Below are 15,178 nucleotides of genomic sequence, written 5' to 3'. Positions count from 1 at the left end.
ATGTAATTTACCATACAAAATTTTACCTAGTTGCTACCACTAGAGTTATTGTTACAATTTCCCTCTGATGACTTGCTGTAAGCCACCATTATCATCAAATTAAAGAAATTAAAATGACAGAAAAATTCTGAAAATAATCAATGCTTTTGAAACTAAAAATGTATAAACTATAACTAATGCTAACATAGTTTAAGTAAAAAAAAGTATTTTATATATTATAAAATGTTATTTATCCGTATTATTATTTATTTATTTATTAAAGAAAAGAAAATGACAGAAAATCTAAAAATAACCTATGCTTTTGAACTATTGAAAATAGTAGCCTAAACACATTTTAAACTATTGATCTTATAAACTATAATAAAACGTTTTGTTTTTTTTAAATGTTATTTATCATTATTATTGTTATTTATTTAATTTGTTAAATCATGGTTTTCGTTCCATTTATTTCATTTAATTTATTTTACATCTTAGTATGAAAATACATATTTCAGTTGTAGTTACTATAATAAAACCAATGTAAATTTCCACATTGATTTAAAGAATCATTATGTTCCAATAAAGTTTTTTGTTGTTTTTATTGATTGATTGATTGATTGATTGATTTTAAATCTTTGTATGAATATACACCATCTCCATCTATACATTACTGCAGTATAATAAAATCATGGTAAATTTCCAATTATTTTAAATCTTAGTATGAAAATACACATTTCTGTTATATTTAATATAGTAAAACCATGGTAAATTCCCACAATGGTTGAAATAGTCATTATATTGCAATATAGTTTTATTGTTTTTATTTTTATTTATTTAACATCTTACTATGAATATACAACATTTCCATTGTAGTTACTACAGTATAATACAACCATGGTAAATTTCCACGATGGGTCAAATATTTATTATATTGCAATATATATTTATTGTGTATTAGCTTTGCCCACATCAGCTTCTTGATCTTTATATTTGATTATTATTTTCAGTTCTTTATGAAGCCTCTGGGACAGTCGCTGTCTGGTGTGGATATTGAAAAAGTGTTCATCAATATACCAGTGAGTCACAAAACCTTCTCTAATGGAGAACAGATTTAAGCTTGAATCTGTGTGTCATCGCCCCATACTGTATTTTCATGTTCTATATTCCAACAGGATCTTGTGAAAGTGCACACAAGTCTTCTGAGGGAGATTCAGGATTCAGTGCTTATGCATAACGCCAGTAACCTGCACCAGATCTTTATAAAATACAAAGAAAGGTGATCAGTTTACTCTTTTTAGCTGTTTAAGAAACGAAACCCTGCTTCCTCTTCTCACACGTGTCTGTTTTCCTGTGTGATAGATTAGTCCTGTATGGGAAATACTGCAGCCACGTGGAAACAGCCATTGCGTGTTTGGATGACATCTGTAAGAACAGAGAGGACGTCAGGCAGATGTTAGAGGTAAGGTATTGTCAGACTGTGTTCTGGCACTTTCCATTAATACGGTAGCACAAATCTTTGTTAACGAATAACTTAAAATTAACTGACTGTATATAGCACTCATAAGTGACATAATTTAGAGCCTTTGTACAGCATAGTGGTAAGAAATTCATCTGTCATGAAATGATTTATGAAAGTAGTTTTTATTTTTCACTACCAAAACTGAACTCGTAGAATGTATTTGCTGCTAGACACTGCCACCTGGTGGTTCAAAATAGTACAACACATTTGTGAACATTTTATTTTAATAATTTGTGCTTTTCATTGTTTTCAGTTATGTTCCAAACGAGCCAACAATGGGAAGTTTACTCTGAGAGATCTGCTAGTTGTTCCGATGCAGAGAGTTCTGAAGTATCATCTACTTCTACAGGTTTGAAATTATTTGTGCTGTATTTCTGCTCCTACATCTACATTTTTTACCTGTGTCTCCAAATAGTACTTTAAAGACAGCATAAAATGCATAATGTCTATACTGTGACATATTTTATTATTATGTAGTAATGCTAATAATGTAGTGGGACTTGATTTTATTCTTTTGCATATGATTAGAACAATTAAACATGTTAAGCTATGTTATTAATCACACACACACACACACACACACACACACACACACACACACACACACACACACACACACACACACACGTAGGGCTATGTAATTTTAGTACTTAAAGTAAAATTAAATAAAAATGGGAAAACTAGCTGAAATAAAATAACTAAGTTTTTTAATGTATACTTTATTTAATTTCAGTTAATGTATATTTTATTTAAAATATATATAAAACTAAAACCATAAAAACATGTTTGCTGCTTTAATTTATATATAAATAAATAAATATAAACAAATTTAATAAAGCTTTAACTAAAATAAAATAAATATGGAAATATTAAAATAAAAACTGTATTTTTATATTTTGGCATAGTTTAAGAATAGTACTATATATAATAATAAATATATTACAAGTAATATTTTCTTAGTCCATCAGATATTAGTTTTGATAGAAGAAAATTAATTTCAGAGGTGGAGAAAGATGTTAATATTATTGTTATTTTGATGAAAGAGTCTAAATCATTTATCATATGCACTGATTAATTTGCTCTGATCGAAGAAAGGGTCAGTTCTTCTTTCATGTTGTCTTTAAATGACTGCTTTACTGCTAATGTCCACTAGGGGCAGTGGTGTCTGTCTTCACAGGGAAGCAGCATAACGCATGTATGAAATCCACCAGTAGAGGCAGCGCAGGGTAATATATCCCACTGTCCTCCAGTAGAGGCAGTATAATCCACAGAATGGAGAAGCAGCATGCTTCACCCAGTCCTGTATGTTTAGTCTGGCCCTATTCCATAAACATCTCACGCAGCCTGCCATGAATATTTCATAGTGTGTCTCTGTCCATCACACGTTAGGTCTACTGCATGATCCAGCTATGAGGGGATTTAGAGAGAAATGTGAATGAAAGCGAGAGAGAAAAAGAAAAGTAGAGAGAGAGGTGCATAGCGTGTGTAGACTGAAGCCACCACAATCCTCCTGCTGTTGCAGGAACCTTTTGGCTCTCAGCGGACAGAACAGCGAAGGTGTTTTCTGTGTGTGTGTGTGTGTGTGTGTGTGTGTGTGTGTGTGCAAGCATCTACTTAGCATGCCTGCATGGCTGTCCACAGCTCAGTTCACCTCCCTGCCCATCTGGCCAGCTGTTGGTTTAGGGAACGTGTGTGTGTGTATGTGTGTGTGTGTGTGCAGATAGAGCGTCTGTCTGTCTGCTGCCCCTCTGGAGAGCAGGCTAGCGTGTGACAGACTGTTTTTCTCTGCTCTTTGCTCTGCTGGAGAAAGCCTTGGCCAATGAGAGAAAGAGAAAACCAGCTTTACAGAATGAGTTATATTAAAAAATAATTCATATATAATCTATTATTAAATATTAGAATATTTAACTATTCACATTAAATAAATTATTATTCTTCTTTTACTCTAAATGATTATTTTTTATTATTTTTTTTAAAGGAATTAATAATTTTCAACAAGTATGCATTAAATTGATTAAATGTGAGTGTGAATTTTTACGTAGCTACAAAAAGATTCTATTTCAAATAAATGCTGTTGAACGTTCTGTTTAAAGTTGATCAAAGAATCCTGAAAAAATATAACAATTTCGACAAATATATAAAGCAGCACAACTGTTTTCAACATTGATAATAATAATGACTTCTTCCAAAAACATAAAAAATCTTACAATACCAACCCCAAACTTTTTTTACTCTATGTTCAGGTTTAAATTTGATTTAGAAAATCTGATTTTTACTGTAACCGTGTAAAGAAGTCAAAGTAATGTTCATAAATCAGGAAGTAAGAATATACATATTCATTATATTTACATAAAAAGTTAAGATATTTACATATCTTTTTAAAGTGGTGATATTTTTTGCATTGGTTGACAGAAACAAAGCAACCAAAAGGTGGTGATGAGCGAATGTTAGTGATGCGACACATTTTGACCATAATTTGGGCAACAGTTTGACATAAAAAGGTGGGCCAGACTTTACAAAACTGCGATGCTGCTCTGAATCACGTTTGAATCATATTCACCTAGAATTCTGCAAACGTTTGGATAAGAGAATGGCTGCATTTTATTTCTTCTGTAATCTCTGTGTTAGTGTCATACCTCCTTTCTGTCTCTATCTCTCTCTTTCGCTGTGTGAGGGCAGAAGGAAGTGAGAATGAAAAATAAGGTGATGTCCGTCTTTCTGCTGATAATAATGCGCAGGTTCAGCTTGACTGACGCAGGGGATTTGGCTTGTGCTGGATGGCAATATATCTCTTAGGCCAAAAGGAAGCCATTTATCAGACCCGAGTAAAGGACATTCATAGCACCCTCCCTTATCCTACAGACTGGCCCAGATGTCTTGTTTACTTCATCCCGGAGCAGGAAGGCAATTTCAACCCCACAAAAACCTTTTGCTTCTCATTTCAATTCTTGAACCTGCGATGCCGGTTGGGATATTATTTCAGCTTGTGTGTGTGTGTGTGTGTTTGTGCATCTGGATGTGTGTGTATGAGGGGGGAAAAGAGAAAGAAAGATAAAAATACATGCCACGCTGTGTGTTTGGATTATCATTGTATTCTAATGCTTGCCACATAATCACCTTGTATAATCTTGTAATACATTTTTTTTTGTTGGTGTCTTTGTATCAGGGTCACCTGCTTGCTTGCTTTTTTTTTTTTTTTTTACGGAGCAGGGATTGATGAACAAAATGAATTCTGCTTCAGTGTAACCAGAGCCTAAAGTGTTACCGAATGTTGTTACATTTTAGATGACTTATAGCTATATGTTCTTTCTATAATGTTGGTAAACAATTTGCACGGTTATTAAGCAGGAGTTATGAGAGCGTGTGAAAGTGACAGATGTCCTCCGGCTCGGCTTCGCTCCTGTACATCTGACTGTCTGCTGTGTTCATCATCATCTGGTGATAATAAGACACTGAGACATGGGCCGTGAACACAATCTCATATCTCTCTTCCTTCCTGACAGGAACTGGTGAAACACACCCATGATGCCTCAGACAAGAGTAATTTACGGCAAGCGCTGGACGCCATGAAGGTGGGTTGAGTGTATAAATGTCCTTTTCATAAGCTGCCTGTTGCCTTGCCTTCTGGGTAGTAGTCCAGTGAGAAGTGTGCACTGCAGCAGTGTGAGAACTCATTTGAACCATAAAATGACAAATGAGGCTTCCTACAGTCTTCACTCAACGGTTAGACCTTGTTATCTGCTCTCATACACGCATTTAGCTCCCCATCATTGCATAATTCATACAAACAGGCTTTTAATCACCTATCTTTCTGTGATATTATAGGCCTGGTTCAATTTGAAATCACAACAGTGACAAATTTAATTCTCTTATAGCGATTTATTTTGCATGGGCATACATCAAGTTTTTCGTACGAAAAGCTTTGGTTGAAAATCAATGTGGCCCACTTGACTCAGACATGATCAAGATGGTGCCGAATGCATCTTGACAGGTAACCGTCCGTTAATTGAGGCAAATCAAGCTGAGAAGATTGCGCAGATTGCACCGAGGGCTGTGATGATTTCATTTGGATAAATTAGCCACTTAGCATTGATTGGGGTATCGGGCTAACGCGGTTAACCTCCTCAAGTGCTCCCCTTTAAGATCCTCACGGTGGGCGAGCAGCCCCCCACTCTCTGATTATTCTAGATACGCCATGATGAATGAGTCGCTAAACTCCACTCACGGGAACGGCGGGCACTGTGTTCGCAATGAGATTTGTCAAATAACCCTCGCCTTTCAGACGCTAAATCTCATTTAGCATTTTTAGACAGAAATGAGTGCCTTGAAAACATCACATGGGGTGATGTTGTCAATAAGGAAGCTGGCGAGGAAATATGGTTATTTTTAGGTCACGGATAGAAAGATTTCCTTGTTTATATGCAGGTCAAAGTCTAAGCATGATGAATGCTAAGGTGTTTTGTTTGCATTGTCCTTTGTTCTCCTCAGGATCTGGCCCAGTACGTCAACGAGGTGAAGAGAGACATCGAGACTCTACGAGACATCGACCAGTACCAGAAATCTATAGAAAACCTTGTGAGCTAAATAACACACTTCATATAAATCACAGAGTATCATTTAAAAAGCAGTGCATGCATGCAGTGTAGTCAAACTACACTTTTGATAAAGTATCTAGCTAAATTATAAGCTTAAAATAAAAATGTTCCACCTCAGTATTCGCTGGGATCAGATAAAGAGAAGAAGATCCCCATTGTACCTCATGCAAGAGTCTACTGCCTCTGAGACAACATTTTATTTCACTGAGGTTATCAAAAAATGCATGAAATGTATGCAATCAATTTCTGGTTGATTAAAAAACACTATTAAGATCATTAAAATGAATCAGCAAAACAAAACAATTTGCTATTATGATTCACACACTTCTCAGTGCAACTTGAGAGAGAGAAGTTTTTAGGAAAGCGTATTGGAATGTTTCTTCAGCTCACTCTGTTGAAAGGCTGTGTGCTTCTTTATTCACGCTACACTGTAACTTGGTGGAAAAAAGCTACTGTATGTTACTGGAAAAGCTGAACTATTTTAAAAACAGCAGACTAATAAAAACAGCACTGATTTGCATGCTACTTTTAGTAAGTTACTCCCCAGCAGAGACAGTATGAACAGTTTTGTGGAGAAAGAAACATCGAACTCAAAAACATTGTGTACAAGCATTGAGTTTGCTTCATTTCTGTGTTCTGCAGAATCAGTCTCTCCGTAACTATGGGAGACCGAAAGGTGACAGCGAAGTGCGAGTAGCTTCAGTCGACAAACGAGCTAAACAAGACAGGTGAGATGATTAAAGTGTGGAATACTGCTCAGCCTGAAACTCCACTAAGGCCTAAGGGTTACGAAGGTATCACCCTCAGGCGCTACTCTTTCATTTTCTCTTTCTCTTTTTGATGTCTGCCTTTTTTCTGCTGCAGGCACATCTTTCTGTTTGACGCCGCCGTGATCGTATGCAAACGACGAGGAGATAACTATGAGATGAAGGAGGTGATTGACCTCCACTCCTTCAAGATCACCAACAACCCGACCTCAGAAAGAGAAAACCGAAAGGTGTGCAGCCGGTCCCCTAATTGCCTCCAAAGTCCGCTGCTCCAAAGCCAAAGGCAGCAAATGTGCTGTTATTCTGTCGTGCCATGATCAGTTACTGCAGTAGAGCAGCTTTCATTCGCACAGATGGTGTTTTCTATTAAAAACTGTCTAGCGACTGCTAACGAACGCAGCCGACACCAGACAAGGCTAAATTAGAAAACATGATGTTGTTTGTTACTATACATTACATGCTGCTGTGCCAGGACAATTATTGGTTAGATGATTCTGTAGATATTACATGTACAAGAGTTTCACTGAGAAATGGAGCTGCAGTTTTAAACACGCAATGTAAACATCACTATTACTTTTTCTCATACTTGCAGTTAGCGATTTAAACAATCTTTGTGCTACAGACATGAGTCATGCCTCAAATTGTCTGGGTTTTTAAGGAAAGGTGTTTTTGTTCATTTAAGTTCATTTAATATACATAAATGTTTATCTATTTATGTATATCTATTTCAAATCAACGCTCTATCCATTAAAGACTTAAGCAGCACAACCGTTTTCAACATTGATAATAATAAGAAATGTTTGCTGAGCAGCAAATCAGCATATTAGAATGATTTCTGAAGGATCATGTGACACTGAAGACTGGAGTAATGATGCTGAAAATTCAGCTTTACAATCACAGGAATAACTTACATTATAAAATATTATAAAGTCATTCTAAGTTGTTGTTTTAATTCTAGTAATATTTCACAATGTTACTGTTTTTACTGTAAAACGTGTAAAAATCTTACCAACCTATCTTTTGAATAGTACTGTACATAATATCTGGATATGAAAAGCATGATAATGCCACACCATAGAGGCTCTTTTTACTTGGGCACTAAATACCTTAGCAACGCCCTAGAAACCAAACAGAACACCTTAGCAACCACTTAGCAACACACTAAAAGCCCCATAGCATAGTATCTGCATTAAAAAAAACTATTTTTTATTTATTTCATAACACCAAATCAATCAAATAATTGAAGACAGAGAAGACCTAGTGTCCGGATACGTAACCGCTTATTGAACTGCATTATACATTTGTTCACACTGCAAATAAACAAAAGATTTGTATTTTGAACCTGACTGTCCACACTGTCATTTCTTTCAAGTGATGAAATCTGTTCCATTTGTTCTACATCACTTGTGATATGATGTAATTGTCAGCACAATGCCTGCAGACGATAACAGGATGATCCAGCTAGATTTGACTGTAGTATTTCGTCAGTCTTGCATAAACAACAGTGACCCCCCTCACACCATCATGCTTTGTACTCTCATACTTGTTAGAGCATCTTTGATGTTTTGAATCAAACAGCTTTCGCTTTATCTCTGTGTATGTGTGTGTTTTGCATTTATAACATGGATGTTCTTGCATTCTCTGTCTCTTCCAGTGGTGCCACGGATTCTACCTCACACACAACCAGGGTCAGAACGGCTTTGAGTTCTTCTTCAAAACCAAGGAGCTAAAGAAGAAATGGCTGGAGCAGTTTGGCATGGCATTGTGAGTGTGTGTGTTACAGTATGAACTCTGAAGGTCTGCACTGTGCTGTTTTTCAGGTTTGTTATCTGCTTTGACAACAGACACAGAGACATGATTTAGCTATGACAGTATGTCCTGGCCCTGATTCAGGACTAAAACACCATTAGTGTATATTTTTACTACAGAACAAACACAGTAATGAGGACAGACTTGCTTACCCAAGCATTTTTGCAGTGGTGTACCTTATAAAACATAATGTGACCCAAAGGATTTTCATTCTCTCAGAGTGGTTGGTTCAGTTTTGCAGATAGACTGAAGTAATATGCCAGGTATTTTTTCCTTTTCTTTTTGTAAGTTTGGGTGTTTTTAAGAAGATATAGTCTGCATTATTTTAGATATAGTTATTTTAGATATAGTTAGTTCAGATATAGCTGGTATTTTAGTGCTTCTTGCATTAAAACCTGTCCTAATTTAGCTTTGCATGACCATTTTTTCTCTGATGCTTTCAGGAATAGCTCACTGACAATATTTCATTCAGTTATCTACTCACTGTCATGTCAACAGCGTCTTCTTGACGTTGACAACATGAATCAAACTTTTTCAGGCCTCAGCTACAACTACAGTGTCAAAGTGTGTTGTTCACAGGCAGCCAATGAAGACCATTTTAAACTTGCACTTTAAACAAGCTATTTTTGTTAAAGTACTGTACTTTAAAGGTATAGTTCATCCACAAATGAAAATTCTGACATCATTTCTTTAAGATATTTTAAAGAATGCTGGGAACCAAACAGTTGATGATAGCCATTGACTTCCATAGTATGGAAAAAAACTATGGCAGTCGATGGCTATCGTCAACTCTTTTGTTACCCAGATTCTTCCAAATATCTTTTATCTGGGTAATAATGATTCTGTTTTGATATTTAAACATGGGTGGTTTCTGGTGGTTTCCGCCATATTACACATTAGAATATTTCTAGTACTACTAAGTTTCTAGTAGTTCTTTTATTTCAAAGAAGCAAGATAAATAAATGAATAAATTTATCAAAATAAATTTGATTCCATTCACTATTCTCAGGAGAATCAGAGATTCAAGTAAATCTTTGTATTATGAAATACTAAGGCTGCATTATTTTGTATAAGTGATCAAACAGCATACCTATGAGCAAAAAAGAGAGTGAGAGAAAATATATTTATAATTCCTGGCAGATGACAGCAACAATCGGTAAAATGCAGATGAAAAACGCAATAAACCATTTGACAAGTGATCTACTGTACCAAAACGTCATATATATCCAAAAAAGGCACATCCATAAAAAACCCCATTTGAATAAGAGAGGAGAAAAAAGTGTAAAGCACCAAAGATAGGAGACAGGGCTCTGATTAATTAGATAACACGTTTTTAACAGATTTATCTGAAGGGCTCATTAATTCTGGCGAACAGTGGTGAGTCAGTGCTCTCTTTCTCTCTGTCATGTGTCATCAGATCAGTCGGCAGCTGAAAGCTGATTGGATATCAGTGCTGTTACATACTCCGAGCCTAATGACATGACATCAGCAAGCAAAGACAGCTCTCTCATCTGTCCGTCATCCATTAATGCCTTTATTATGAGGGCACTCACCACTCAAGGGTTATTCAAGATGGATCGAGCGAGAGAAACAGAAAGTGGGTGGCGGGTCTTGGACTATAAAACAGTAATAGAGCCACAGACGACATCATGACTCCTGCCCTGCTGATGCTGTAATTAGTGGTGCATGCTAAGATAGCAACACTATTGCTTTAGCTCATACTACATAATAATATAAAACAGATCATTAGTTAGAATATAATTTTGTTTTGTTTGCAAATATTGTCATTTTGTTATGTGTTATGCAGTACATTCAGGGATCTGGTTAAAAAGCTTTGTGGTATTGAGTTTTACATGGTCGTCATTAAAAAAACGAATTCTCCAGAAAATACAAATATCTACAGTAGTTACATGTGTTTTAAGAGGCAATCACAGCTGATTGGATGGAGGGAGAAGACTACAGGTGGAAACAAGCGGTTCTGTGTTCACGAGTTACGTTATGCAGTCTCCAGTCTTGTCTTTAACATCCACTTTCTCTCTCTCAACAGATCGAACATCTGTCCAGAGAGCGGGAAAAGTAATTTCCATGAGTTCCGCATGCACACCTTTGAGACGACCACATCCTGCAGCTCGTGTGAAATGCTGCTGAGGTGAGCTCACCGTTGAAGCTTTGTGAAATGACACAGTATACCCACAGTGCACCTTAATGAGATCGATATTGCTCATAGAGTGAGTGAGAGAGGGAAAGACAGTGGTAAATCAAGGGTGTTCATGGATAATCATAAATGCGATGATTTCAGAGTTAATGAATTGGCAGATAATGGGCCAATCAGAGCAGAGTATGTGGGCGTGGCCCAATCACATGTAGATCATTCCTGAATAGTTTTGTAATGGAATGGAAATAATGGGAGATGTTAATGCAAATCAATCAATCTATCAATCTATCAATCTATCAATCTATCTATCTATCTATCTATCTATCTATCTATCTATCTATCTATCTATCTATCTATCTATCTATCTATCTATCTATCTCAGAGGAGTCTTCTATCAAGGCTACCGCTGCTCCAAATGTGGTGCTGGCGCTCATAAGGAGTGTCTTGGCAGGGTGGACGTCTGTGTCAAAAGCAGTGCCGGTGAGCCCCGCATTCAACACAAACAAACACTTTCTAGAAATTTCTGTGCATGCACATTATGAATCATCTATTTACAGAGCTGCGATGGAGCCTCTGGCTCATGTTTCAGTGTTATGTGATGTCGTCTTACCTCGCTGCACACTAATGATTGACCTACAGTACACTGTAGTGTAACTGACAGGGCAATAAAAGCTGTCAACATGCAGAGATTCCTAATAATCTAACCTAGGCCACATAGATAAGCGTCGTGTCTGATGACAAACAGACAAACAGGCTTGGTTGGGTTCCTGAACTCATGATGTATGCATGTGTGTGTGCGCCTGCCAACAGTGCCACTTCTTATTGTTTTAGGCATTAGTCAGGCTTCCATAGAATTTCCTTGTTCACGCTTTTAGGCACAGCTGAGCTCTCTCTAAACTCCCATCAGTTCTGCACATCCCATGTCCTATTAGCTAATTTGATTGTGATTTAAGCTAGCAATAAAAATAAAACAAAATACGCACAGAAAATGAAAAACAAAACACAAACAAAAACAAAAAGGATTCTGGTAGATTCACTTACTCATCACAGAGAGGACGTTGTGAGATTCTGCTGTACCACATTTGACTAGGCCACAGATCAGATTGTTTTATGTAGAAATGTTCTGTCTTTACCACAACAGATATATCATCTTAATTTTTTATTTTCTATGTGATTGGTTGCCGTTTTTATTAAATCTTTGTTTTTCCACATGCAAGCAGGGATGGTGGAATTTATTCAATTAATTTATTAATTTAGTCAATATATTAAAGCATTTAATACATCCAAGAGTAACACACACAGAGGCATAGCACATACAAACACAGAGTTGAATCTTGTGGAGCAAAACAACAAAGAGGCCAGACTTGCCAAACACACACCCTCTGCATGGAACTTTTCACACTGGAATTTTCCAGTGAAAATAGAGCAACCTTTAATTGTTTATTTTTTTTTCACTCTTAATGTAAACAACTTTTTAGATCTTTGTGGTTGAACAATGTTGAGACTGTAGAATTCTTGAGAACTCAATGTGTGTTTGTCAAGTCTTGCCTCTTTGTTGTTTTGTACACAAGATTCCACTCTGTGTATTTATGTGCACACCTGCGTGTCTATGCCTCCGTGTGTGTGTGTTACTAGCTCTTGAGGTGTACGCTAGTGCAAAAGGACAAAGTTCACAATGTACACTCCAAGTACAGGCCCAGCCTCTCCCTCGGGAGCCAATGAGACTTGCTCCTGGTGCATAACTCTGTATAGTCCGGCCCCTCACGTCAATTTAGCTCTGGCAGCTGTTTAAGTACCTGCAGCGTAGCAAAACAAATCGTAAATGCTCACAGCACACCGTGTTCCACACACCCTAATGACAGCGTCTACAGTGTGTTTATCTGAATGTGTAAATTCACTCTAACCATGCCTGTCTTCAACATGCTTGCAGATTCCAGCTCTTTTGGATCACAGGTGAGGTTTTTGTTTAAATAATTCCTTTTCAAGTGAATCTGTGATGTAGTTCTTCCCTGCAGGGCCTCATTTACTCCTATTGATCACAATTTAAAATTAGTACTATAAGAAAATTCTCTTTTACAATGCACTTTAGAGTTGCTGCAGCATTATTCATGGAATTGTTATTGAAGTGATATTACTTTATTAAAGTTTGATGCACTAGTTATAGGGAAACTATGCAATTGTTTCTAGCCCAGAGTTCATTGCAGTTTAGAATGATATATATGTTATGGATTGTGCATTTATTTAATTGCACACCAGTTTTATTAATTGTATCGCTTGCAACACAACACCACGGTCATCATTTTGCAATAACAAACCCAATGTAATTTATATAGCATGTAATGAGGATATTGACATGCAATTTGTCCAGAGTGCAGTTCAAAACACTGATGGTAAATTGCATGGAGGAAATTCTCCATTCTCCATTCTTTGTGCATATGTTACAGGATGAACGTGTTTTGTGCAGCGGTGTGACAAACAGTGTTTACTTGTCCAAATTAATGATGAGATTAATTGTGCTTTTGCACAAACTTTTACTTAATTATCGAATCATTAATGCAACAGTATGAATCATGTGATTTATTTACTGTCATTACAGATCGGAAAAAAACCCTGTCGTGGAGAAGATGCAGGTAAATCACAAACACATACAATAAGTCACATTTTGCATTCTTTAAGGAAAACGTATTTCAACCAAACATGACAAACCAGAATGTTATTATTTCTGTCAGTGGATCACAAAAGGATGTTTTTTGAAGCTATTTTAAATACAAGATGTGGTCACTATGGACAACAAGATTCTTCAAAATTCTCCTTTTGTGATTTACTAAAAAAAAAGAGAACAGCATTTAGGTTTGGAATGACACATTAAAGTGATATTTCACCCAAAAATGAAAATTCTGTCATCATTTACTCAATCTCATGTTGTTCCAAACCTGTATGAGTTTCTTTCTTCTGTTGATCACAAAAGAAGATATTTTGAAGAATATTGGTAACCAGACAGTTGACTGTAGCCATTGACTTTCATTCAATACTATGTCAACGTCTGGTTACCAATGTTCTTCAAAAAATCTGCTTTTGTGTTGACAACACAAAAGAAATGATGACAACATTTTCATTTTTGGGTCAGCTATCCCCTTAAATGTGAATGCATATAATGATTTAATTTTAGGTGAACAGTTCCTTGAAGTCACAGTTTGGCATGTCTTGCATTGAAATTTTTAAGTTCGTCATTGCTATGGCTTTGGGGTTTCATAAGCGATCATGCTTACAAAACATGCATAGTCTTGTACATTAATACTTACTTCTTCAATCTGATCCAGATTGCAGATTCTTAGTAGCCATTGACCCGTAGTGTTGTCGTTTGTTGTAAAGGCAAGCTCATACACGTAACTAGGGTTTAGTGTCAGTTGTAAATCAGATATAAGCGGGAAAAACAATATGCAAAGACATTTAACCACTGTTGCTCCATTTGCTAGCATAGATAGGCCCAATACTTAACCCACTTCTCCCAGTAAATGTTCACTCAGTTTAATTGTATTATGTAGGCATCTTAAGCTGTGTTTTTACAGAAACACCTTTTGACCGAAATATGACCCCAAGTGAGCCTTTCAACCAGGGTGCAAATTATGGGGGTTATGATCTTTAAGTTTTTAAAAATGTACATTACTTTTACTTTTTTTTATTTAAAATACCTTATTTTAATTAAGGTAGGTAGGTCGCGCATGAGACACTGCAAAAGACGCGACCATAACGATCAAACCTGTCCATCTAGCACATACAGTACATAGAAAAACAATGGAAATGGAGAGAATTGGAATGGAAAAACACGTTCTGTCTGACAGAAGAGCTAAGTCTTTGCAACATCTTTCATTCACGTCTTTCAAAATAAAAGTCTCGCATCAGAAAAACATTTTGAAATACGTTTTTGTTGTTGTTGTTTCTTTGACTACACACGTGACCCACTCAAAACGGTCTTGCGACCCGCCAGTTGAGAAGCACTGAGATAGACGACTTTCACCACCTCAACTACATGTTCGATCTCACATCGCTAGTGTTCAGCAGCAGTCGTTCCACCCATTATTATGTCGTAAAGAGGGCCACATTATCTTTAATTATGTTTTCACAGCATCATTGATAGTTTGATCGATACCCAAGAGGTGATAAATGTCCACCTGGGATACAGGTTCAGATATCAGGGGAGTGACTGCTGATGGGGCGACACACTTCCCTCGCCCTTATTTTTAATAGCTTCATGAATATTTGAAATAAACGGGTGAAGCTAAATTGCAAGTCGTTGTTTCTCACCCCCACAATCACTATACACCCTCTCCTGAGTTCATTATATCTCTTTAAA

The 15,178-nt window shown here is 36.5% G+C and overlaps 1 protein-coding gene across 1 annotated transcript in view; it reads left to right on the top strand.

Annotated features, from left to right (window-relative positions):
- The window catches only part of vav3 (vav guanine nucleotide exchange factor 3), a 67,456-nt gene that overhangs the window by 34,619 nt on the left and 17,659 nt on the right, over positions 1-15,178 (top strand). The window contains exons 7-19 of the mRNA XM_084102380.1: positions 987-1,055; positions 1,152-1,255; positions 1,339-1,438; positions 1,752-1,847; positions 5,002-5,070; positions 5,987-6,073; positions 6,736-6,821; positions 6,958-7,090; positions 8,515-8,624; positions 10,717-10,818; positions 11,207-11,304; positions 12,755-12,777; positions 13,421-13,454. Coding sequence (XP_083958506.1) covers positions 987-1,055; positions 1,152-1,255; positions 1,339-1,438; positions 1,752-1,847; positions 5,002-5,070; positions 5,987-6,073; positions 6,736-6,821; positions 6,958-7,090; positions 8,515-8,624; positions 10,717-10,818; positions 11,207-11,304; positions 12,755-12,777; positions 13,421-13,454 — 1,111 coding nt within the window. The remainder of the gene's footprint in view (positions 1-986; positions 1,056-1,151; positions 1,256-1,338; positions 1,439-1,751; positions 1,848-5,001; positions 5,071-5,986; positions 6,074-6,735; positions 6,822-6,957; positions 7,091-8,514; positions 8,625-10,716; positions 10,819-11,206; positions 11,305-12,754; positions 12,778-13,420; positions 13,455-15,178) is intronic.

Source organism: Abramis brama (assembly GCF_963993115.1).
Source record: "Abramis brama genome assembly, chromosome: 24".
Lineage (NCBI taxonomy): Eukaryota > Metazoa > Chordata > Actinopteri > Cypriniformes > Leuciscidae > Abramis > Abramis brama.
Note: the sequence above shows the minus strand (reverse complement) of the source record. Positions and strands in the feature narration are given on the sequence as shown.